Source organism: Bufo gargarizans, chromosome 4 (genome assembly GCF_014858855.1).
Source record: "Bufo gargarizans isolate SCDJY-AF-19 chromosome 4, ASM1485885v1, whole genome shotgun sequence".
NCBI lineage: Eukaryota > Metazoa > Chordata > Amphibia > Anura > Bufonidae > Bufo > Bufo gargarizans.
In genome coordinates, this window is record NC_058083.1 from 40,940,758 (window position 1) to 40,965,651 (window position 24,894).

At 41.2% G+C, this 24,894-nt stretch overlaps 1 protein-coding gene across 3 annotated transcripts in view; it reads left to right on the top strand.

The window, feature by feature from the left end:
- LOC122934043 (cytochrome P450 2K6-like) overlaps positions 1–24,894 on the top strand; it is a 116,194-nt gene that overhangs the window by 69,521 nt on the left and 21,779 nt on the right. For all 3 annotated transcript variants that reach the window (XM_044289187.1, XM_044289188.1, XM_044289186.1), the window contains 5 exons: positions 6,777–6,926; positions 8,377–8,537; positions 12,685–12,861; positions 17,130–17,271; positions 18,772–18,956. In XM_044289187.1, coding sequence (XP_044145122.1) covers positions 6,777–6,926; positions 8,377–8,537; positions 12,685–12,861; positions 17,130–17,271; positions 18,772–18,956 — 815 coding nt within the window. The remainder of the gene's footprint in view (positions 1–6,776; positions 6,927–8,376; positions 8,538–12,684; positions 12,862–17,129; positions 17,272–18,771; positions 18,957–24,894) is intronic.

The window sequence follows — 24,894 nt, forward strand, 5'->3', positions numbered from 1 at the left end:
CTGGATCTGTACAGATCATTTTACCGTAGTTATCTGCTTATCTGTCACTTACTTGCCTGTAATGATATCATCTCTGTGTATAGAAAAGACAGGATCCACTGTTCACAGTAAGTGATTGTCAAAGCTTAGACAAAAAAATTCCACAGAAAAAACTAAGATAAAAACATCCTGCACGATATGATATACAAATGTGCAGATGTCCCTGGCCATATTATTGAAGAAAACCACAGAAATAAGATAATAATGCACTTAGTAAAGTAGATGCAAGCACTATATATGGACAAAGTCCTCACTCTGATATGATAATATCTGAGACACTTAGTCAATATATTTTGATCAAAACACATCTAAGCCCGCCTACCGAACGCCAAGGTGGTCTCAGGTCAGGCGGGTCCTACGCTAAACCTACCTAAGCCGTTGGGCTTCTATGTTCAGGAGCGCAGACGCCTCACATATGGTGTGCTGCTCCTAGTCACCTCCATGTGCATCAAGCAACCAATGGGAGGAGGAGCAAGCACAGCCATATGTACCACCTAATTAAGGCGCTCTATTGGATAGGACAGGGGGCAAAAGTGCAGAGGAATGCTACTCAAAAGATAATAGGTGCGCATTCACACTTGAAGGTGCCACTCCCTCAAGCAAATACTACATAGACAAAAAAATTCCACAGAAAAAACTAAGGTAAAAACATCCTGCACAATATGATATACAAATGTGCGGATGTCCCTGGCCATATTATTGAAGAAAACCACAGAAATAAGATAATAATGCACTTAGTAAAGTAGATGCAAGCACTATATATGGACAAAGTCCTCACTCTGATATGATAATATCTGAGACACTTAGTCAATATATTTTGATCAAAACACATCTAAGCCCGCCTACCGAACGCCAAGGTGGTCTCAGGTCAGGTGGATCCTTAGGTGGTACATATGGCTGTGCTTGCTCCTCCTCCCATTGGTTGCTTGATGCACATGGAGGTGACTAGGAGCAGCACACCATATGTGCGGCGTCTGCGCTCCTGAACATATAAGCCCAGTGGCTTAGGTAGGTTTAGCGTAGGACCCGCCTGACCTGAGACCACCTTGGCGTTCGGTAGGCGGGCTTAGATGTGTTTTGATCAAAATATATTGACTAAGTGTCTCAGATATTATCATATCAGAGTGAGGACGTTGTCCATATATAGTGCTTGCTTCTACTTTACTAAGTGCATTATTATCTTATTTCTGTGGTTTTCATCAATAATATGGCCAGGGACATCCGCACATTTGTATATTATATTGTGCAGGATGTTTTTATCTTAGTTTTTTTTGTGGAATTCTTTTGTCTATGTAGTATTTGCTTGAGGGAGTGGCACCTTTAAGTGTGAATGTTCACCTATTATCTTGGGAGTAGCATTCCTCTGCACTATTGCCCCCTCCCCTATCCAATAGAGCGCCTTGATTAGGTGGTACATATGGCTGTGCTTGCTCCTCCTCCCATTGGTTGCTTGATGCACATGGAGGTGACTAGGAGCAGCACACCATATGTGCGGTGTGTGCGCTCCTGAACATAGAAGCCCAACGGCTTAGGTAGGTTTAGCGTAGGACCCGCCTGACCTGAGACCACCTTGGCGTTCGGTAGGCGGGCTTAGATGTGTTTTGATCAAAATATATTGACTAAGTGTCTCAGATATTATCATATCAGAGTGAGGACTTTGTCCATAAATAGTGCTTGCATCCACTTTACTAAGTGCATTATTATCTTATTTCTGTGGTTTTCTTCGATTGTCAAAGCTTATCTATTCTTTCCTTGTATAATGACCTCTGCACAGGGCATAGAGAATGCCAGAAAGCTCTCCCATTGAAGTCAATAGGGTCCCCACCAGACCATTGTGCCTAAGGCCCATGGGGCTGCCATAAAGCAAATGTCTTAATGCTTTCTAAAAGCTGTTAAAGGGAGACTGTCACCTGGATTTTACTTACTGAGCTAATAACATTAGTCTCCATGATTTACATTACAATATACTAGTATTACTGCCCTGTGTCTTTTATTTGGTCTATAAAATCGGTTTTATTAATATGCAAAGTACCTCAATAAGATGCCCAAGGGGACTTTCCTCCGGGCAGTCTGAGCCCAGCATTGCCCCACTGATAATTTATTCACTGCTCATTGCCGACATAATGTTTGTGCAGCGCACGTTTGTGCAGCTGGCGCATGCGCAATGAGTTCTGTGAGGCCGATGCCAGGACAATGCTCGGGCGCTGACATGTGTATCCAGGGCGCATACAATTTTGGTGGCACATTTCCTTTAAACAGTTAGTCGAGCATAGAGGAAAGTTCGATTCAGTGAGACTGCATAGATGAAATATTCGATAAGCTACTGGCAACCTGCATCTAAGCAGTTAGACAAACATAGATCTTAGTCTATAAACAGTAAAAAAAAAACACAGGTAGGGTACACCATTAATGGCAAGCTCTTCAGTCTTCTAAGAGACTAGTGTTGATCACGAATATTCTAAATCGCTAATTTTTATCGCAAATATCGGCACTTCGAGAATATGTGAAGATGTAGAATATAGTGCTATATATTCGTAATCACGAATATTCTAGATTTTGTTTTCATCAGTAACCTCCCTTCTTGCTTGTGGGCCAATGAGAAGGCTGCAATGTCTTTGTCAGAGCTTAGCAACACCCCTAGCAACCAATAAGGAAAGTTGCCTTTACTATATAAGAAACTCCCCAGCAGCTATTTTTTCAGTTCTGAGAGAGAGAGCAGAGACATTGCTGTGCTCTCATCTGGATCCTATTCCTTATCCAATTACATTAGATAGTTAGTTAGCGCATATATATAATACAGATAGTTAGTGGGAGATGTCAGTGTAGGTTAGATAGTGATATAGTGTAGTTGATAGGTTCCAGTGCAGGGTGTTAGGTAGTGTGATAGGGATTACTGTACTATGCATTTTCTCCAGTCTCAGGAAACTTCTAGCAGCTTGAAAAATGTAGCAAAAGTGAGCCACGCCTATATTGCGAGCGCAATATGCATATATTACATTGCCGATTTTCGCAATCAATAAAAAAATGACTGGAGATCACGAATTCTAGAATTTTGCGAATTAATGGCGAATATTAGGTAAAAAATGTGCAAAATACTACAGTTACAGCAGTTTCTTTGTGTGCAATATTGTTGACTTCACAACCTTTAACCCTTTCCCGACTGCAATCCGTTTATATACGTTATATTTGCACATGCCCTGTGCAGCTACCACGTGTATAAACGTCAAGCCAGCTCTTTAATCCAAGCGCTGCAAAGCGCTTGGATTAAAGCTTCTGCCCCTGCCCTGCTGCTGTTACGGACAGCATACAGTGCAGTAATGCCGGCAAGGGACCAATCAGAGTGGCCCCTTGCTGGCAATCGATCAGATTGGTTAGTCTATGCAGACTAACCAATCGGATCGCGGCAGTGAAAAATATCCTGTTCCAGGCTCTGATCTGCGCTCTGCAGATCAGAGCCTGAAATCAGGTAGTGTCCTCGTGGCCCCCGATCTGTGTCCCCTTCCTGTGCACCTCCAAGCCCCCCCCTTGTCCCCACCTGCCCCTGATGCAGTTCCCCCCGCTCCCATCCTGGCCGTACCCCCCCTTACCAGCGCTGCCCCCTGCTGTGTTTGATGGCGGCGGCTCCATTCCTGAGCCGCCGCCATCAGCAGAGAGTGTCAGCTCTATACTGACACTCTGCTGTAACCCCTTAGATGCCGCGGGAGCGGCATCCATGGGGTTAATAGAGGGAGGGGGCTCCCTCTCTCCACCATCGGGGCTGCGCGCTGCGATGGCAGCGCCCGATGGTTGTCATGGCAACCGGACGCTTTGCAAAAGCGTCCAGTGTTGCCACCTACAGGACATATGATAGTATTATGCTTTGCAATGCAAGAGCATTGCAAAGTATAGTACAGCCAAGAGGGACTTGATTAAAAAAAGCGAAAATAATAAAAGTTAAAATAAATAAATAACTGAAAATGTAAAATAAAAAATAAAAATTGCCTTTTCCTATAAAAAATGAAAAAAATACACATATTAGGTATCACCGCATCCGTAACGACCGTCTCTATAAATATATCATATGATAGACCCTGTCCGATAAATACCATAAAATAAAAACTGTGTAAAAAAAGCCATTTTTGTGACCTTACATCACAAAAAGTGCAACACCAAGCGATCAAAAAGGTGTATATCAAACAAAATGGTACCAATGAAACTGTCACCTCATCCCACAAAAAATAAGACCCTACATAAGAAAATAGCTAAAAAAATATAAAAACTATAGTTCTTAGAACATTGAGACACTAAAACATATTTTTTTTATTTCAAATATGCTATTATTGTGTTAAAGTGAAATAAATAAAAAAAAGTGTACATATTAGGTATCGCCGCATCCGTAATAACCTGCTTGATAAAAATATCACATGACCTAACCCCTCAGGTGAACACCGTAAAAAAAAAAAAAAACTGTGCCAAAAAAGCCATTTTTGTCACCTTACATCACAAAAAGTGCAACAGCAAGTGATCAAAAAGGCTTATGACCCCCAAAATAGTATCAATCAAACCATAACCTCATACCGCAAAAAATGATACCCTATTTAAGACAATCGCTTAAAAAATAAAAAAGCTATGGCTCTCAGACTATGGAGACAATAAAACATATTTTTTTTGGTTTCAGAAATGCTATTATTGTGTAAAACTTAAATAAATAAGAAAAAGTATACATATTAGGTATTGCCACGTCCGTAACGATCTGCTCTATAAAACTGCCACATGACCTAATCCCTCAGATAAAACCTGTAAAAATAAATAAATAAAAACTGTTCCAAAACAGACAATTTTTGGGTTACCTTGCCCCATAAATTGTAATAATGAATGATCAAAAAATGATCAAAAAATCCTATGTACCCAAAAATGGTACGAATTAAAACCTCAACTCTTTCTGCAAAAAACGAGCCCTTGCACAAGACTGTCGGCAGAAAAATAAAAATAAATATGGCGTTCAGAAAATGGACACACAAAAACATAATTTCTTTTTCAAAAATGCTTTAGTATGTAAAACTGAAACAAACAAACAAAGAAAGTAGACATATTTGCGTCCGTAACAACCTGCTCTATAAAAATAGCACATGATTACCCTGTCAGATGAATCTTGTAAAAAAAGTTTCTACTGTATGGGTGCATCAGGGGGGCTTCAATGTGTTAAAGAAAGAAATGTAATAAAATGGAAAATCTGCCAAAAAAGTGAAATTTTGAAATTTAATCTCCATTTTCCTTTAATTCTTGTGGAACACCTAAATGGTTAACAAAATTTGTAAAATCAGTTTTGAGTAACTTAAAGGGTGTAGTTTCTACAATGGGGTCATTTATGGGGGGCTTTCACTTTGTAAGCCCCACAAAGTGACTTCAGACCTGAACTGGTCCTTAAAAAGTGGGTTTTGGAAATGTTCTTAAAAATTTTAAGAATTGCTTCTAAACTTTTAAGCCTTCTAACGTCCTAAAAAAAAAAATACATTTCCAAAATGATGCCAACATAAAGTAGACATGTGGAAAAAGTTAAGTAATAAATTTTTTATTAGGTATGACTTTCTGTTTTAGAAGCAGAGAAATTGAAATTTTTAAAAGTGTGAATTTTTCTAAATTTTTGCTAAACTTGGGATTTTTTCCTAAATAAAGGTGAAATATATTGACTCAATTTTATGACTATCATGAAGTACAATATGTCATGAGAAAACCATCTCAGAATGGCTTGGATAAATAAAAGTGTTCCAAAGCAATTACCGTATAAAGTGACGCATGTCAGATTTGTAAATTTTGACCTGGACACTGGGGCATCAATGACCCTTGGTCATGAAAGGGTTAAATAGATGTACCACCTTGAATACCACCTTTGACTGCATAGCATAAATTCAACCGATCAATCAGTGAATCCTATAACTTCATGGCTTCAACAATAACTACTTTCAGGTGGTGCTCCCTGGAGCCTTTAACCAAACACATGAATGAACCCACTGAGTACATTTTGTACATAAAATAGAAGAAGGGGAGGAGAGAGACATAAGAGGAGAAGGACAGAAGAATTCTCAGGGTGCTTGGTTCAGGACCAGGGTGTCTAACTGACTTCTGTCCCAACATTTGAAAAGGCATCACTAGTTTGCAGCCAATGACCTCTCTCTTTATTGCGCTCAGCATCTCCTGCTCAGGGCTGAACACCTGGACATGGACAGGGAGCTTGACGTGCATGCTATGTCACCATGTTACATGGTTTCTGGAGTCATTCATTATGTGTAAATGTTTCGAATTGTCTTATCCAGTCCATTGTATAAATCCTAACTAGCCCTATCCGTGTTTAGGAGCTTTTCAGCATTGTTTTTTTAATCTGTTATATGCTTTATATCTTAATGAACCTGATGAAGAAGTTTTCAGCCTTTAAAACGCATTGTTGACTAAAAATAATAAACTAAATGCTTCCTACACTACAGGACTGTATCGAGTTTGATTACTGAAAGAAAAGTGTAGCGGCATCATACTAAAATGCACCAAGCAGTCGGAACGTGGGCCACATTGAAAGGTCCAATGCTTCTCAGGCAGATTTCTTCATCCTGGGAAGACTTTAGTTACTTAATCATGGCATATTATTTTTATCTGAGAATGTTTTTAATTATATGATATGTAGAGAGTTTTGAATGAACAAACCATTGACTAGAAAATGTTAGTGGCCATCTTGTATGTCTACAATTTTTACCTTTTGTCCTCAGGAGTTATTTTTTCTCACGATGAGAACTGGAGAGTGATGAGACGATTCGCTCTTTCAACTCTTAGAGATTTTGGAATGGGAAAAGAAGCCATCGAAAGCAAGATTTCTGAAGAAAGTGATTTTTTGGTAAAGAAGCTAAAATCTTACAAAGGTTGGTGTATGGTTTCATCATACTTTATCACGTGCATGGCTTTTTAAATTGAAATTACAATTACAAGAATTATTAGGAATAATTAATGCTGGACTGGAATGCAATGGGCCCACCAAAAGAGATGATTCTGAAGGTCCACATTTATGTTCTAATTGCGTGGTTATTGCTAGGGTTGTTTTCTGTTTTTCTCATGAACCTTGTTATGGCTGGTTTCTGCTATCACTAATTTCACAATCATTGTATGATCCTTTGGTCTACTATTCCCAATTATTAGTAGCCAATCAATATATTTAATAATTATGGATCTATCAACGTGAGTCAACTTGATAGAGATGTTGTTCTAGTTGTATTCACACTCAAGACCAAACACTCTTTATTGATTCAATGATTTGCATTATTGCCTTGTAGCACTGGGGTTTTTATATCTAATCTGACCAGGGCCACCTCTGTATGAGGTCTGTCTGCTGTCCTTAATAGGATTGTCCAAAATTAGAAGAAAAAAAAACTTTCACTTGAATGGAGCTCAGCTGCAATCCATATAAGACTGGTTTGGATCCTTTTTTCTAACCAGGAACAACAATTTTAAGTTAGTTGAGTTCCTTAATCACCCTCCATGCTTTTTGATTTTCTATAAAATATAGTATGGATGAGCACCTACTGCAACAGAGCTTTACAATATCTAGGACTGTTTTAGTAAAGGTGAAACACTAGGTAATAACACCACATCCTTCACCCCAATGTACAGTCAGAACATATTTTCTTTAAGGGGTTCAACCACTAAAACTGCCTTTTCACTAATGATCCTACATTTCTGCAAAGGGAAAATTTGAAAATACCTATGGTAGAAAGGCCTTGGCCAAGTTCATCTACATTTAGTCACTCCACTAGTCTATTATGGCAGAGGAACAGGCTACTGGAATTGCAGTGTCCAGCATCGCTGGACACCGCTAGGAACCACTGGATCCCCATTCACTATAATGGGATCTGGTGGGTTTCTGGCATAACTAGACTTCTGGAATGCCTAAACAGAGATACGAACCTAGCCTTAAAAACACGAACCAACCTGTGCTGCCATCCATCTATTAAGGTTTTACTAATCTTACTTGAAACTCAAGGGCCATCCACCTACCAAGTACCATTTATAATGTGGTGCCTTCATGCATGGCAGAAGGGCAACTGGGCCCCCTCTAGCACCAGGGCCTAGGTCATTCTCATTTCCCCCTTTAGCTACACTCCTTCCCCTATTGTAGAAAGCTATATCAGCAGTCATGGCCTTTCGGTTAGTGGCAAACCCTGTCTGGATTTTTTTGGAGGCTCCATATAATGGCCACTTACTCCATAAGCTATCACATGATATTACTGTTGAGATACATGTGGAGATAATTCAAACACTTTAAAAATCTAATTCACTGTATACATTTTGAACCTTGTCTTCTCATTGTATTTCCAGGAGAGCCCTTTGATAACACCATGATTATAAACGCAGCTGTAGCCAACATTATAGTCTCCATCTTACTGAGTAAACGATTTGATTATGAAGATCCTGCACTTCTGAAGCTTTTAAAGATCATTACTGAAAATATCAAATTAGTTGGAAGTCCAATGGCTACGGTGAGCTCTGCCCAACTCCATATTATATTTATAGAGGTTTTCTGGAAAAATTGATGGACTGTCCTCGGGATAGACCTTCAATTTGAAATTGATTTGGGCCTTAGGCTCCCTAATAGTCACCAGAAAGAAGGGGCCACTGTGCTTTTGGAAGGATTGCATCCAGCAGAGTTATCAGTACAGTGCCATCCTTGTCTATGTGGATGCATATGGTACTGTAGCTCAGTCATTTGACTAAGACTGAGCTACAAATGCAGACATACCGACTAGTGTTGAGCGCGAATATTCAAATCGCGAATTTTAATCTCAAATATCGCCACTTCCAGAATTTGTAAATATTTAGAATATAGTGCCATATATTTGTATTCGCGAAGAGTGTTGAATTCTCTAATCACAAATTTATTGCGAATTTATCACGAATATATTACATTGCTGATCAAAGTAAACAATGACTGGAGATCACAAATTCTCGAATTTGTGAATTTATGGTGAATATTCGGCCAGAAATTTGGAAAATATTGCAAATTCAAATATTGCCTATGCCGCTCATCACTAATAGACCCCATCTTCTGCTGAATAGTGGATTTCCCGGGTATCTACTCCAGCACAGATGACACATTTATGGCTATTTTAGTTGAACTTACTTATCCTCCTCTCGCCATCCATAAACATAGAGATGACATTAGAATTCTATTGAATTTCTATTAACCACTTTGTGTCACCCCATCAAGGTCTCTCTATGCCCCTATCCGTAATTGCTCATATGCATAGATAGGTTAGCGTTAGGTCCTGTGCCATATTGATAAACCTTGACGGGGTGTGCGGGCTCCGGTATGTTCTTGATCAAAGAATATATTGGCGAAAGTCTCATTTTAACATCAGTGTGAGTGTTTAGCCATATATTGTCAATTGCATTTTCCATTGTAGTGCACCATTTTCTTTGTAAATGTCTAATTTAGAATGAAGCAAAAACTTCCAATAATTCAAAAGCGTTTAGACCCCACAGTAACAACAGAATGCTCCTGAAGAACAAAGTGTATGGAGGACATAACAAAAAACTGACTATTCAATAAGTATATTATATACTGCACATTTATTTATGTCTGCATGTTGGTTTTCTGGCATAAAAAGGTTACACCTTGCTCAAACATTTGCAACAGTCTTAGAAGTGACACCCCTTTAGTCACTTGTGGGTGTGGTTAGCTAGGTGAGAAGGTGTAAGCCAGATATATATATATATATATATCAAATGCAACTTGAAAAAAAAAAAATTCCATAGGCTAAGTTCACAAAGCAAAATCCATGGCAGAAAATTCAGTAGCAGATTACAAGCTGAATGTGCAGGTCTTCTGAATGTGCAGCTCTTTTGTGCGAGGCATCATTCACATCAGGCAATGCTTCTTGTGAAAAGCAAACCCAGAACCGGTGTGTATTTTTTATAGGGCAGGGCAGCTGTAACCAACACCTCCAATCTCATCTCATTGATTGGACTCCAGTTGGCTGACACCTCACTCCAATTAGCTCTTGGCGATGTCATTAGTCTAGGGGTCCACATACTTTTTCCACCTGCACTGTGAAGGTTTACAAGGTGTGTTCAATAAAAACATGGTAACATTTAATTCTTTGTGTGTTATTAGTTTAGGCAGACTGTGATTGTCTATTGTTGTGACTTAGATGAAGATCAGATCACATTTTATGACCAATTTGTGCAGAAATTCATATCATTCCAAAGGGTTCACATACTTTTTCTTGCAACTGTATATATAGGACTAAGAACCTGTTTTTATATGAGGACTGTATTTCATACTTGGATGTACCAACGGACTGTTTATTACTTGGATGTAATGTTACCAGAAGCAACGTTCAGTAAAAGTTATAAGTTAGATTGCACCATCCTTGCCTCAGTCTCCAATTCCTCAATTAACACTACAGTAAATGGTTGTACCACAACAAAAGGTACTGGTGTCACGACTACAAGGGACCTTGCCATAGGCACATTAATACAGACCATCAAGGGCCCCTCGAACCACCATCTGGCCTGTGTCCCTTACACCAGAGTGTGCCCCAGAGAATTCTTGTGCTGTTCTCCTTATCACTTATGCGAGCCTGCCCAGGGACAACATAACCGTGAGTAACCAGAACTGTATTCACCTCGGCCCACCTAATGCTCACATCGTGACCTCACGTATAATTCCCCTGTCGGTCTGGCATACCGCAAATGCATTTAATTTTTTTAGGTAGATTTCTAATTTGATGGTGGATTTAGAAAATTATTACATACATTTTAGAAGAGTATTTGGTTAAGGATTTCGAACAATATTCAGTAGAGGATTTGCCAGCATTTTTCTTATCCAGCCCTTGGTTGAGATATAATTCCGAAGTTTTTTTTTGGTGGTAAAAAATATTTTATGGATGTGCCCTATCCCAGGTGACAGTTTGCCGTGCTGGTACACGCCTTTAGTAGTGGTAGTAGTGCTAGTACAGTACCCCAACCCCTCCCCATCCCCTCTGATAGAAAAAGGATGCTTTCCACGATGGAGTGCGAAACTGAATTTATTCGTATGAATATACCCCCTGGCCCATCTGGCACATTGATGGCATATCACTAGAATATGCCATTAGTGTCAGATAGGAGTGGATCCCACCTCTGGGGCCATTGAAGTGAAGGAGAGCATTACACATTACGTACATTAGAAGCTTGCTCTCTCACTGGTCATCACTGTGGAAGCAGTCACTTGGCTATTTTCTTAAGTCCCATTGCAGTGAATGGACAGCTCACGGCCCAAGTGCAGCTACCTCTCTATTCACCTGTATGGGACTGCTGAAAATGCAGAGCCATTGGTTGGCTATGTTTGGAACTCATAGAGGCGATGTCACAGGTTAAGGGGAAGGGAAAACACCACATACACACCACAACGAATAGACAACAATCTAGGCCTCAAAAGCTAAGGAAGAGGGATGGTGACCTCCTAGTAATCCCTAGGCCTTTCCCTAACTCCTGCCTGTAATACTCATACACTGGATTACTGTGACGGTATGCGAGGTGAGGTGGTGGATGATAGGTATGTTTCACCTCGCATGCGCTCTGTTGTCAGGGACTGAACCGGAATCCGGCCCGGGTTTTTCCAGCCTCTGTGGCAGGCTTGGTTACGGTCCAGAGATTATGGTCCACTGGAGTTCACCTCCAGGTGGACTTTAAATAAACAGGAAGAGAGCACAATAGGTCTCTCATGTGCTGAGTCTCAGGACTGTAACCTGTGTTGCTGAAGAGAGAGCTATGTTTGGATGCGGGAAAAACAAAAGGTTTGCTTCACCATTTGTGTTGTGGATGTTGGGGAGCAGCCCCACACCGTATAGTCAGGACACGACTGTATAGCTTAGCGCCGGACGGCAAGGATTTACTTTATGTTTTGTTTGTTTTCTGCTGTGCAAACCTTTGTGCCTAAATAAACCTGGCAACAAGCCAGATTTTCAAGGAAACTGCCTGCTTACGGACTGTCTGTTCAGAAAAAGGTGATCCCCACAAGCTAATCTCCCACAATACCTAAAGCCCTGCTAAAACTGACGAGCCCTAGGATAGGTAGCAGGGGATAAGACAGCTGGCTCCTTTCAGAATGAAGGAACCTACATCTCCCTGAGGCCTAGAAACAACACACACCAGATAAAAAGAAACAGCAAAGGAAACAAGTACTTAGCTTAGAGATGTATGGAGAAGCAGGAGATCCAAGGCAAACCAGCACTAGCAACTCCAAGCAGAAACTATCAACCGCATGGTCAGCAGTGTGAGGCGGATCTAAATAGAGCCTCATCAATAATAACGAGCAGCACCTGAGGAGAGGTGGGATCCTGCAAAACAACAACATACCTGTCAGATAGCCTCACATGCAGTAAGTCTATCCGATCTTCTCACCTGTCTCACAGGAGGGACCATGACAGGTGTACAGAGGGTGGATGCATATGCACAGCTGTTCTCTGTTCACTTTGGGGGTCCTGTTCTGGAGATAGGGCAAGCCCCAGAGGTGAGACTAGGACCTATTTTACATTGATGGTGTATGCTAGCAATAAGCCATCAGTGTCCCAGATGGTAATACCTCTTTAACCTTTCCTCACTTTTTCTACTGCTATTCATTAATGTTTTTTTCCATTGCAGCTGTACAATGCCTATCCATCACTGATACACTGGTGTTCAAGTATCCATACAGTAGTTATGAGGAATGTGGATGAACTGCATGAGTTTGTTCGTGAAACCTTCACCAACCAGAAAAAAATACTGGATGTTAATGACCAGAGGAACCTTATTGACGCCTTCCTGGTGAAACAACAAGAGGTACTGAAACGATGGTACAGATATAGTAAAGGTGGCTTTGCAATTTATCTCAACTCATGGTGATATTACAATGTGCAGTTTGTTTGTTGTTGTTGTTTTTGCATAGGACTGCTGGTAAACTTCCTAGATAATCTTTAGGAAATGCAAAGGTAGTATAGTGGCACCTGGGTCCTGATGGCTGAGGGGGCCCAGTAGTTCCCCTTAGGGTACTTTCACACTTGCGGCAGAGTGATCCGGCAAGCAGTTCCGTTTCTGTCGGATCAGGCAATCTGCATGCAACTGTACAGCATTTGTAGACGGATCCAGATGCGGGTCCGTCTCACATATGCATTGCAAGAACCGATCCGTCTGTAAGTTTGTCATACGGACAAACTGGTCCGTTTTTTCAAATTTTTAAGGGTCTGCGCATGCGCAGATCGGAAGGACATATCCGGAATTCTAGTATTTTGAATGCCGGATCTAATACATTCCTATGGCAAAAAATGCCGTATCCGGCATTCAGGCAAGTGTTCAGTTTTTTGGCCAGAGATAAAACTGTAGCAAGCTGCGGTATTATCTCCATTCTGATCAGTCAAAAAGACTGAACTGAAGACATCCAGATGCTTCCTGAATAGAGTTGAGCGGACACCTGGATGTTCGGGTTCGAGAAGTTCGGCCGAACTTCCCGAAAATGTTCGGGTTCGGGATCCGAACCCGATCCGAACTTCGTCCCGAACCCGAACCCCATTGAAGTCAATGGGGACCCGAACTTTTCGGCACTAAAAAGGCTGTAAAACAGCCCAGGAAAGGGCTAGAGGGCTGCAAAAGGCAGCAACATGTAGGTAAATCCCCTGCAAACAAATGTGGATAGGGAAATGAATTAAAATAAAAAATAAATAAATAAAAATTAACCAAAATCAATTGGAGAGAGGTCCCATAGCAGAGAATCTGGCTTCACGTCACCCACCACTGGAACAGTCCATTCTCAGATATTTAGGCCCAGCACCCAGGCAGAGGAGAGAGGTCCCGTAACAGACAATCTGGCTTCATGTCACCAGAGAATCAGTCTTCATATCATAGCAGAGAATCAGGCTTCACGTCACCCACCACTGTAAGAGTCCATTTTCATACATTTAGGCCCAGCACCCAGGCAGAGGAGAGAGGTCCCGTAAAAGACAATCTGGCTTCATGTCATCAGAGAATTAGTCTGCATGTCATAGCAGAGAATGAGGCTTCACATCAGCCACCACTGCAACAGTCCATTGGCATATATTTAGGCCCAGCACACAGGCAGAGGAGAGAGGTCCCGTAACAGAGGATCTGGCTTCATGTCAGCAGAGAATCAGTCTGCATGTCATAGCAGAAAATCAGGCTTCACGTCACCCACCACTGTAAGAGTCCATTTTCATAAATTTAGGCCCAGCACCCAGGCAGAGGAGAGAGGTCCCGTAACAGACAATCTGGCTTCATGTCAGCAGAGAATCAGTCTTCATATCATAGCAGAGAATCAACCCTAAACAAAAAATGTGCTTTGACGGACACTAAATAACTTGCCCAGCCACAACAGTACAGCGGTAACGACAGATTTAGCGGGATATAAATTTGAGGCCTAGTATTTAGGCGCTGGGTGACGGGTATGGATTTACTAACAGAATTAGACTTGGAAATGCACAGTAGCGTGTGTGTGAAGTTATTCTGAATGACCCTATGTGCACCTTGAATATTATATACCCTTTTAGGGATAGATTTCAAATAGCTCTGATATAGCAGAAACCACTAAATTATGAAATTGCTAAATTGGGAATTGTATTTCAACCCAGAACAAAAAATGTGCTTTGACGGACACTAAATAACTTGCCCAGCCACAACAGTACAGCGGTAACGACAGATTTAGCGGGATATAAATTTGAGGCCTAGTATTTAGGCGCTGGGTGACGGGTATGGGTTTAGTGACAGAATTAGACTTGGAAATGCACAGTAGCGTGTGTGTGAAGTTATTCTGAATGACCCTATGTGCACCTTGAATATTATATACCCTTTTAGGGATAGATTTCAAATAGCTCTGATATAGCAGAAACCACTAAATTATGAAATTGCTAAATTGGGAATTGTATTTCAACCCAGAACAAAAAATGTGCTTTGACGGACACTAAATAACTTGCCCAGCCACAACAGTACAGCGGTAACGACAGATTTAGCGGGATATAAATTTGAGGCCTAGTATTTAGGCGCTGGGCGACCGGTATGGATTTAGTGACAGAATTAGACTTGGAAATGCACAGTAGCGTGTGTGTGAAGTTATTCTGAATGACCCTATGTGCACCTTGAATATTATATACCCTTTTAGGGATAGATTTCAAATAGCTCTGATATAGCAGAAACCACTAAATTATGAAATTGCTAAATTGGGAATTGTATTTCAACCCAGAACAAAAAATGTGCTTTGACGGACACTAAATAACTTGCCCAGCCACAACAGTACAGCGGTAACGACAGATTTAGCGGGATATAAATTTGAGGCCTAGTATTTAGGCGCTGGGTGACCGGTATGGATTTACTGACAGAATTAGACTGGGATATGGCCAAAAAATAACCAAACTATTGCTGGTTAAATGCACTTGGTGTGACAGCTTGACCAACCACACTACTGAGGGTTAAATGCACTTGGTGACAGGCGCAGCTTGCCCCTGATGTAGTATATGGCCAAAAAATGAACAGACTATTGCTGGTTAAATGCACTTGGTGTGACAGCTTGACCAACCACACTACTGAGGGTTAAATGCACTTGGTGACGGGCGCAGCTTGCCCCTGATGTAGTATATGGCCAAAAAATGAACAGACTATTGCTTTTTAAATGCACTTGGTGTGACAGCTTCACCCTGATGTAGGCTTTAGCCAAAAAACAACCACACCATTGAGGGTTAAATGCACTTGGTGACAGGCGCAGCTTGCCCCTGATGTAGTATATGGCCAAAAAATGAACAGACTATTGCTGGTTAAATGCACTTGGTGTGACAGCTTGACCAACCACACTACTGAGGGTTAAATGCACTTGGTGACGGGCGCAGCTTGCCCCTGATGTAGTATATGGCCAAAAAATAAACAGACTATTGCTGGTTAAATGCACTTGGTGTGACAGCTTCACCCTGATGTAGGCTTTAGCCAAAAAACAACCACACTATTGAGGGTTAAATGCACTTGGTCGCAGCTTGTGCTGGCGCACCACAAGACACAAAATGGCCGCCGATCACCCCAGAAAAAAGTGACTGACAAACGGTCTGGGCAGCCTAAAAACAGTGAGCAATTGAGTATCAGCAGCTCAATGACCCACAGCTGCAGATCAATCAATAATCAAGTCCTTTGGAGGAGTTAATCTGCCTAATCTCGCCCTACTGTCGCAGCCGCAACCTCTCCCTACGCTAATCAGAGCAGAGTGACGGGCGGCGCTATGTGACTCCAGCTTAAATAGAGGCTGGGTCACATGGTGCTCTGGCCAATCACAGCCATGCCAATAGTAGGCATGGCTGTGACGGCCTCTTGGGGCAAGTAGTATGACGCTTGTTGATTGGCTGCTTTGCAGCCTTTCAAAAAGCGCCAAGAAAGCGTCACAAAAGCGCCAAGAAAGCGACGAACACCGAACCCGAACCCGGATTCTTACGAAAATGTCCGGGTTCGGGTCCGTGTCACGGACACCCCAAAATTCGGTACGAACCCGAACTATACAGTTCGAGTTCGCTCATCCCTAATCCTGAACAAATTGCTCTCCATTCAGCATGCATGGGGATAAAACTGATTAGTTCTTTTCCTGTATACAGCTCCTAGGATGGAACTCTATGCCGGAAAGGAAAAACGCTATTGTAAAAGTACACTTAGTTTTAGGAGGGTGGCTTGTAACAGATTTCCGATAAGGTCCTAGGAAATTTAAGGTTCTCTTCAGTAAGTGATCATAGTGCACAGAAAACATCTGTCCCTCAGCTATAATTTTCTTCTGTTTCTTATTGAAAAACACAATATAAGTTTCCAAATACCAGACATAAAGATAAAGCACATTTTGTTTTTATTCTATATTCCACTTTTTAATGTATGTTCACATCTGCATTGGCGCCTCCATCGCAGATCATGTCCTTTTTGATAAGTAAAAATAGCACTTCCTAGAAAGGAGGAAGTAGAATTTTTATAAAAGGTTTTTACATTGTTTTATGACATATCGTAATGTCATTTTATCTTGTTGTCAGAAAACCTGTTCACTTTTGCTTTGCATGTAATATATATTTTTTTTTACTTTCTAGGAAAAAACGAATTTGAAATTATGTTTTACTAATGAAAATCTAGAGGTGCTTGTGACGGACCTCTTTTCTGCTGGCATGGACACAACCTCAACAACTCTGAGATGGGGTCTTCTTCTGATGATGAAATATCCAGAAATCCAAAGTGAGAATGCTGATTGTGTATATGTTCCCCTACTATACCGTAGACATATGCTACATCACACAGTACTGTGTGTCCACCAGTTTCTAGTAGACTATGTCCTTGTATACCAGACACTGGAGTAAAAAATGTAGGTGCAAGTGCACCACCCTCACCAATTTCTGAAAAATGCATGTGGTGGGGCCTGGTGTGGGCAGGGTCATCGATCCTAGCCGGAGTAGCTTGAGTAGATTTTAATCTAGACAAATGGACTGCCGGAAGATGCACTTAATTTATCACATAGTGTGCGCCTCATCATAAATTAAGCGCATCCTCTGGCAGTGCAGGAATTATGAATCATTTTATGTTGGTGGATTGTGTTCTCTGCTTAGCTCATTGTATCTCTACTCTGTTCCAGAACTATATTGGTTCTCTCCCTGCTGTATGTGCTGCTATCCAGCTGATGACTAATGAACTCATTAACTACCCTATATATGCTGGGATCCTTTTTTCACACATTGCCTGATCTATAGGTCCAGTGTGGTTCTTCTAGAGCTAAAAATAGTTTGCTCCTGTGTACAGGCCACTGCTGGATTCCTGGACTTTGATTCTTGCTGTCTGCCCTGACCTCAGCCTGTATCTTGATCATCGGTATTACATGACCCCCTGGTGCCTCACATTGGTGTCTATGATCCTTGTGGGTCAGTAGCCTATCACTCCTGGTGGTTGGTACAGTGGATCTACATCCACAGACTGTAACAAAAGACTATCGTGAAACACGACGGCCACCAAACTATTTTTCAAATAGAAGCTTGTAATATTCTGCTAGTATCTTGATTTAAACTCTTGTGTACTGCATTCATCATGTTTGTCTCCTGTTTTTTTCTTTTACTCGTTATTCTGATAGGTCTGATAATAGTGTGCCAGCACTAGAATTCTGTCATGAGCTTCACAGATGTATCCTGGGTCTCTAGAAGCCAAAAATGTCCTACCTTGCGTTGGGCTCTGATGAATACCTAGGGGTAGCATTAGTTTTATACTACCCAGACAGGTTTCAGAAGGCTTTGGGTTCACTGGTGGTTGTCTGGACATTCATTGTAATTCTTCCCAACACCCACAGTTGTCAGTAGTCAAGAGTGTTTCCAGAAAAGGATAATGGCCTTGCAGTCATAGGGACTTCAGGAAAAATAAGGGCATCTTCGTTACAAGGGGTTGGTGCAACCCCATTAAAGAACACCTAAGTGGAACACGCTGTGGTAGGGTGTAGCCTCACTTACACCCATATCAGCACCTAACGGTAAGGCAAGAACCATCAGCCATCTTGGGGGCTACTTAACCACCCTGAAATTGGAAAATTTTGCATTAGTAAAATTATTAGGGAGTAACTTGTGATAATGATTAGACTTGCAGTAATCCATGATTACCGGAGTGGAGCTCTATATTAAATATGAGCAATATTAATAACTGACAACTTTTTACTCATTTTCTTTAACTTATAGTTTTATGTATTTGTGTTGATAATAGGTAAGGTCCAAAATGAGATTGAAAAAGTTATTGGGTCAGCTGTGCCCCAAGCAAGTCATCGCAAAGCCATGCCTTATACTGATGCCGTCATCCATGAGATTCAACGTTTTGGAAACATTGTTCCAACTAACCTGCCACACGCTACTACTAAAGATGTCAACTTCCGGGGATATCTTCTGCCCAAAGTAAGTACAAAGAAATATTGAGGCTTATAACTCATTAGTTGTAAGAATCTAGGTCTTGTGATACCCTTAGAGAACCCAACAAGGTGGCACAATTTCACACATAGCAAACCTCTTTCCTGTGATTTTGGTAGAGATTGAGGGAATCATCTGGCCCAAAGAATTGTCAGCTACTGATTGATTCTGTAATAATAATGTCAGTGGAAATGGGATTAGATACATAGCCACAGATGTCTGACAACTTGTACCAGGAATAAAAGAAAAGAACATTATATATTATATTATATTATATTATATCAAAGGATCAGCAAAGTTGCAAATGGTACACTTATGATGGTCAGAAGGATGGTCAAACAAGTTTTGATAATGGTTATGTAGCAGAGTGGAGAATGCAGTACAATAGTGGTTGTCAGGGGAGTAGTCAGGAAATCCAGTACCTGTGATGTAGACTCGGACAAACAGCCAAGCCAGGTAGGGAACCAAACCATTTACCTGCACTAGGTCCAGCATGCTGACACTTTAAAGGGGTTGCCTGGCCTGTAAAATCTATTAAATAAAAAAAAAGGCTTAACATGCTTAAAAAAAACTACACTAAAGATCAAAGAATTTCTTTAAAATTATTTTTATTCCACCCTAATTGTGAGAGAGGACTAGCGGGCCTAGTAGGCATGAGTGTTATAGGCCAGTCAATACTCTTTTGTGAAAGGGACATGCAAATTAGCTTTCCTTCCAAAAGGAAAATAAATCTAAGTCTCTGATGCTATCCCACAAGTCAATGCTCAATCTTTTAAACAGGTCGTAAAGCATAACTTGGATAATAGCTTAGCCCGAGTCACACCTGCAGATGACTTTCAGGGTGGTTGCCCCTCATCAAAGAGAACTTGTATATAAAGGCCTTGGTCGGGATCCAGAGTCACAATTTCTCCTTATTGACAGTGCTTAGTAGGTACGAGAAGCATTGTGACGCTATGGGCTTTCCTTCCAAAAGGAAAAGAATTCTAAGACTTTCATGCCGCAAGATGCTATCCTATAAGTCAAGTCGTTTTGGAAGGAAATCTACTATAATTTACAAATCTTTTTCCCAGAGGAGTTTCGCCTGGCCCAATAATCCTCACGCCTACTAGACACTCTTCATAAGGAGAAATTGTACCTTGAGTCCTAATCAACACCTCTCACCTAGCTAAGACAGTTCTTTGCTACCCATCAATTTAGACCAGAATTACCCCAAAAAAATTGTTTGGGCATGACATGCTGGCTTAGCTGTTATCCAACTTCAAGGCCATTTACTGTAAAAGGTTGAGCAGTGACTAGGATAGCTCCTTTTGGAAAGAAAGCTAATGTGCATGTCCCAGAGGAGCACTGGCTGGCCTATAAGACTCCCTGTGCCTACTAGGCACACTCCATCAGAGAATAAAGATGTGCCTATCTCCTGAATCGAATAATAAAAATAAAAAATTGGACAAATTTAAATTCAGTAGACACAATTTGCTTATATCTACACTACACTGATATTTTGCTGTACCAACACTTCCTAGGTTCTCTGCTGGTCTCTACTCCCTGGTTCCTTGACACATAAATTTGACACTGCATCTAATCATTGGCATATCAGATCACCACTGCAGTCAATGATTGGCTGAGCGATCACATTTTTGTGTTTTGACCTCCAAGGAAGTATTGGAACAGAAGTGGCAGGGGACTGGTGAAGTTTTTTAGTAAAGCGTTCAGAGGCTTTATTTACAATTTTTAACTGGCCGTAAAACCCCTTTAAATAATGGGCCTAGCAATATGCATGTTCTTTGACTCTACTCTATCATGCTCAAGCTATCCATAGATTATTTTATTTATTTTACGAATATACCAATCTACAGACATTATTATGACTTACTGTCCCTAAGAGGGCTCACAATGTTTTTGGAGGACCCCCTCAGAAAAAAAATAAAAACAGGGAGAACACACAAACTCCATCCAGATGTTGTCCTCAGTAGTGTTGAGTGCAAATATTCGAATAGCGAATATTAATCGCGAATTTCGCAACTTCGCTAATTCACGAATATAGTGCTATATATTCGCTATATCGAATATTCACATTTTTTTACATCTGAAAACATGATTCCTCCCTGCTTCTTTCATGTGGGTCAAAGAGTCATTGGCCCACAAGCAATTTAACCACCTCCGGACCGCCTAATGCAGATCTGCGGTCCGGAGGTGGCAGCTCTGCGCAGAGTCACGCATATATGCGTCATCTCGCGAGAGCCGTGATTTCCTGTGAACGCGCGCACACAGGCGCGCGCGCTCACAGGAACGGAAGGTAAACGAGTGGATCTCCAGCCTGCCAGCGGCGATCGCTCGCTGGCAGGCTGGAGATGTGATTTTTTTAACCCCTAACAGGTATATTAGACGCTGTTTTGATAACAGCGTCTAATATACCTGCTACCTGGTCCTCTGGTGGTCCCTTTTGTTTGGATCGACCACCAGAGGACACAGGCAGCTCAGTAAAGTAGCACCAAACACCACTACACTACACTACACCCCCCCTGTCACTTATTAACCCTTTATGAACCACTGATCACCCCATATAGACTCCCTGATCACCCCCCTGTCATTGATCACCCCCCTGTCATTGATCACCCCCCTGTAAGGCTCCATTCAGAGGTCCGTATGATTTTTACGGATCCACGGATACATGGATCGGATCCGCAAAACGCATACGGACGTCTGAATGGAGCCTTACAGGGGGGTGATCAATGACAAGGGGGTGATCACGCATATAGACTTCCTGATCACTTCCCTGTCTTTGATCACCCCCTTGTCATTGATCACCCCCCTGTAAGGCTCCATTCAGAGGTCCGTATGACTTTTTACGGATCCACGGATACATGGATCGGATCCGCAAAACGCATACGGACGTCTGAATGGAGCCTTACAGGGGGGTGATCAATGACAGAAGGGTGATCACCCATATAGACTCCCTGATCACCTCCGTCATTGATCACCCCCCTGTAAGGCTCCATTCAGACGTCCGTATGATTTTTACAGATCCACGGATACATGGATCGGATCCGCAAAACGCATACGGACGTCTGAATGGAGCCTTACAGGGGGGTGATCAATGACAGGGGGGTGATCAATGACAGGGGGTGATCAGGGAGTCTATATGGGTGATCACCCCCCTGTCATTGATCACCCCCTGTAAGGCTCCATTCAGACATTTTTTTGGCCCAAGTTAGCGGAAATTGTTTTTTTTTTTTTTTTTTTCTTACAAAGTCTCATATTCCACTAACTTGTGTCAAAAAATAAAATCTCACATGAACTCACCATACCCCTCACGGAATCCAAATGCATAACGTTTTTTAGACATTTATAGTCCAGAAATACCCCACATGTGACCCCATTTCGGAAAGAAGACACCCCAAGGTATTCCGTGAGGGGCATATTGAGTCCATGAAAGATTTAAATTTTTGTCCCAAGTTAGCGCAAAGGGAGACTTTGTGAGAAAAAAAAAAAAAAATCAATTTCTGCTAACTTGTGCCCAAAAAAAAAATTTCTATGAACTCGCCATGCCCCTCATTGAATACCTTGGGGTGTCTTCTTTCCAAAATGGGGTCACATGTGGGGTATTTATACTGCCCTGGCTTCTTAAAGCGTGAGAAGAAGTCTGGGATCCAAATGTCTAAAAATGCCCTCCTAAAAGGAATTTGGGCCCCTTTGCGCATCTAGGCTGCAAAAAAGTGTCACACATGTGGTATCTCCGTACTCAGGAGAAGTTGGGGAATGTGTTTTGGGGTGTCATTTTACATATACCCATGCTGGGTGAGATAAATATCTTGGTCAAATGCCAACTTTGTATAAAAAAAATTGGAAAAGTTGTCTTTTGCCAAGACATTTCTCTCACCCAGCATGGGTATATGTAAAATGACACCCCAAAACACATTCCCCAACTTCTCCTGAGTACGGCGATACCAGATGTGTGACACTTTTTTGCCGCCTAGGTGGGCAAAGGGGCACACATTCCAAAGAGCACCTTTAGGATTTCACAGGTCATTTTTTACACATTTTGATTTCAAACTACGTACCACACATTAGGGCCCCTAGAATGCCAGGGCAATATATCTACCCCACAAGTGACCTCATTTTGGAAAGAAGACACCCCAAGGTATTCCGTGAGGGGCATGGCGAGTTCCTAGAATTTTATTTTTTTGTCACAACTTAGCGGAAAATTATGATTTTTTTTTTTCTAACAAAGTCTCATATTCCACTAACTTGTGACAAAAAATTAAAAATTCTAGGAACTCGCCATGCCCCTCACGGAATACCTTGGGGTGTCTTCTTTCCAAAATGGGGTCACTTGTGGGGTAGTTATACTGCCCTGGCAATTTAGGGGCCCTAATGTGTGCAAAGTAGTTTGAAATCAAAATCTGTAAAAAATGGCCTGCAAAATCCGAAAGGTGCACTTTGGAATGTTTGCCCCTTTGCCCACCTTGGCTGCAGAAAAGTGTCACACATCTGGTATCGCCGTACTCAGGAGAAGTTGGGCAATGTGTTTTGGGGTTTCATTTTACCCCAAAAACCCATGCTGGGTGAGATAAATATCTTGGTCAACTTTGTATAAAAAAATGGGAAAAGTTGTCTTTTGCCAATATATTTATCTCACCCAGCATGGGTATATGTAAAATGACACCCCAAAATACATTCCCCAACTTCTCATGAGTACGGCGATACCAGATGTGTGACACTTTTTTGCAGCCTAGGTGGGCAAAGGGGCACACATTCCAAAGTGCACCTTTCGGATTTCACCGGTCATTTTTTACAGATTTTGATTGCAAACTTCTTCTCACGCATTTGGGCCCCTAGAATGCCAGGGCAGTATAACTACCCCACAAGTGACCCCATTTTGGAAAGAAGACACCCCAAGGTATTTTGTGATGGGCATAGTGAGTTCATGGAAGTTTTTATTTTTTGTCACAAGTTAGTGGAATAAGAGACTTTGTAAGAAAAAAAAAAAAAATCATCATCATTTTCCGCTAACTTGTGACAAAAAATAAAAAGTTCTATGAACTCACTATGCCCATCAGTGAATACCTTAGGGTGTCTACTTTCCGAAATGGGGTCATTTGTGGGGTGTTTGTGCTGTCTGGGCATTGTAGAATCTCAGGAAACATGACAGGTGCTCAGAAAGTCAGAGCTGCTTCAAAAAGCGGAAATTCACATTTTTGTACCATAGTTTGTAAAAGCTATAACTTTTACCCAAACCATTATTTTTTTACCCAAACATTTTTTTTTATCAAAGACATGTATAACAATAAATTTAGCGAAAAATTAATATATGGATGTCATTTTTTTGCAAAATTTTACAACTGAAAGTGAAAAATGTCATTTTTTTGCAAAAAAATCGTTAAATTTCGATTAATAACAAAAAAAGTTAAAATGTCAGCAGCAATGAAATACCACCAAATGAAAGCTCTATTAGTGAGAAGAAAAGGAGGTAAAATTCATTTGGGTGGTAAGTTGCATGACCGAGCAATAAACTGTGAAATTTGTGTAGTGCAGAAGTGTAAAAAGTGGCCTGGTCATTAAGGGGGTTTCAGCTTGGGGGGTTGAAGTGGTTAAACAGGAAGGAATCGTGTTCATATGGAAAATAAAATTACGAATATTCTAAAACACTAATATATAGCAATATAGAGAATATATTCGTTATTTTGAATATTTGAATTTTTTTTCCAATCTGTACTGTCGTTTGCATAATGCTCCATTACAAGCGTCCCCGTCACCATGGGAACGCCTGTGGGTTAGAAAATACCATAGTGAAAACTCAGATCCGATGGTATATTCTAACCCACAGGCGTTCCCATGGTGACGGGGACGCTTGTCGGGGAGGAGTATGCCAAAGTGGAATAACAGTACAGATTGAAAAAATAAAAAGATGAATATTCTAAATAACAAA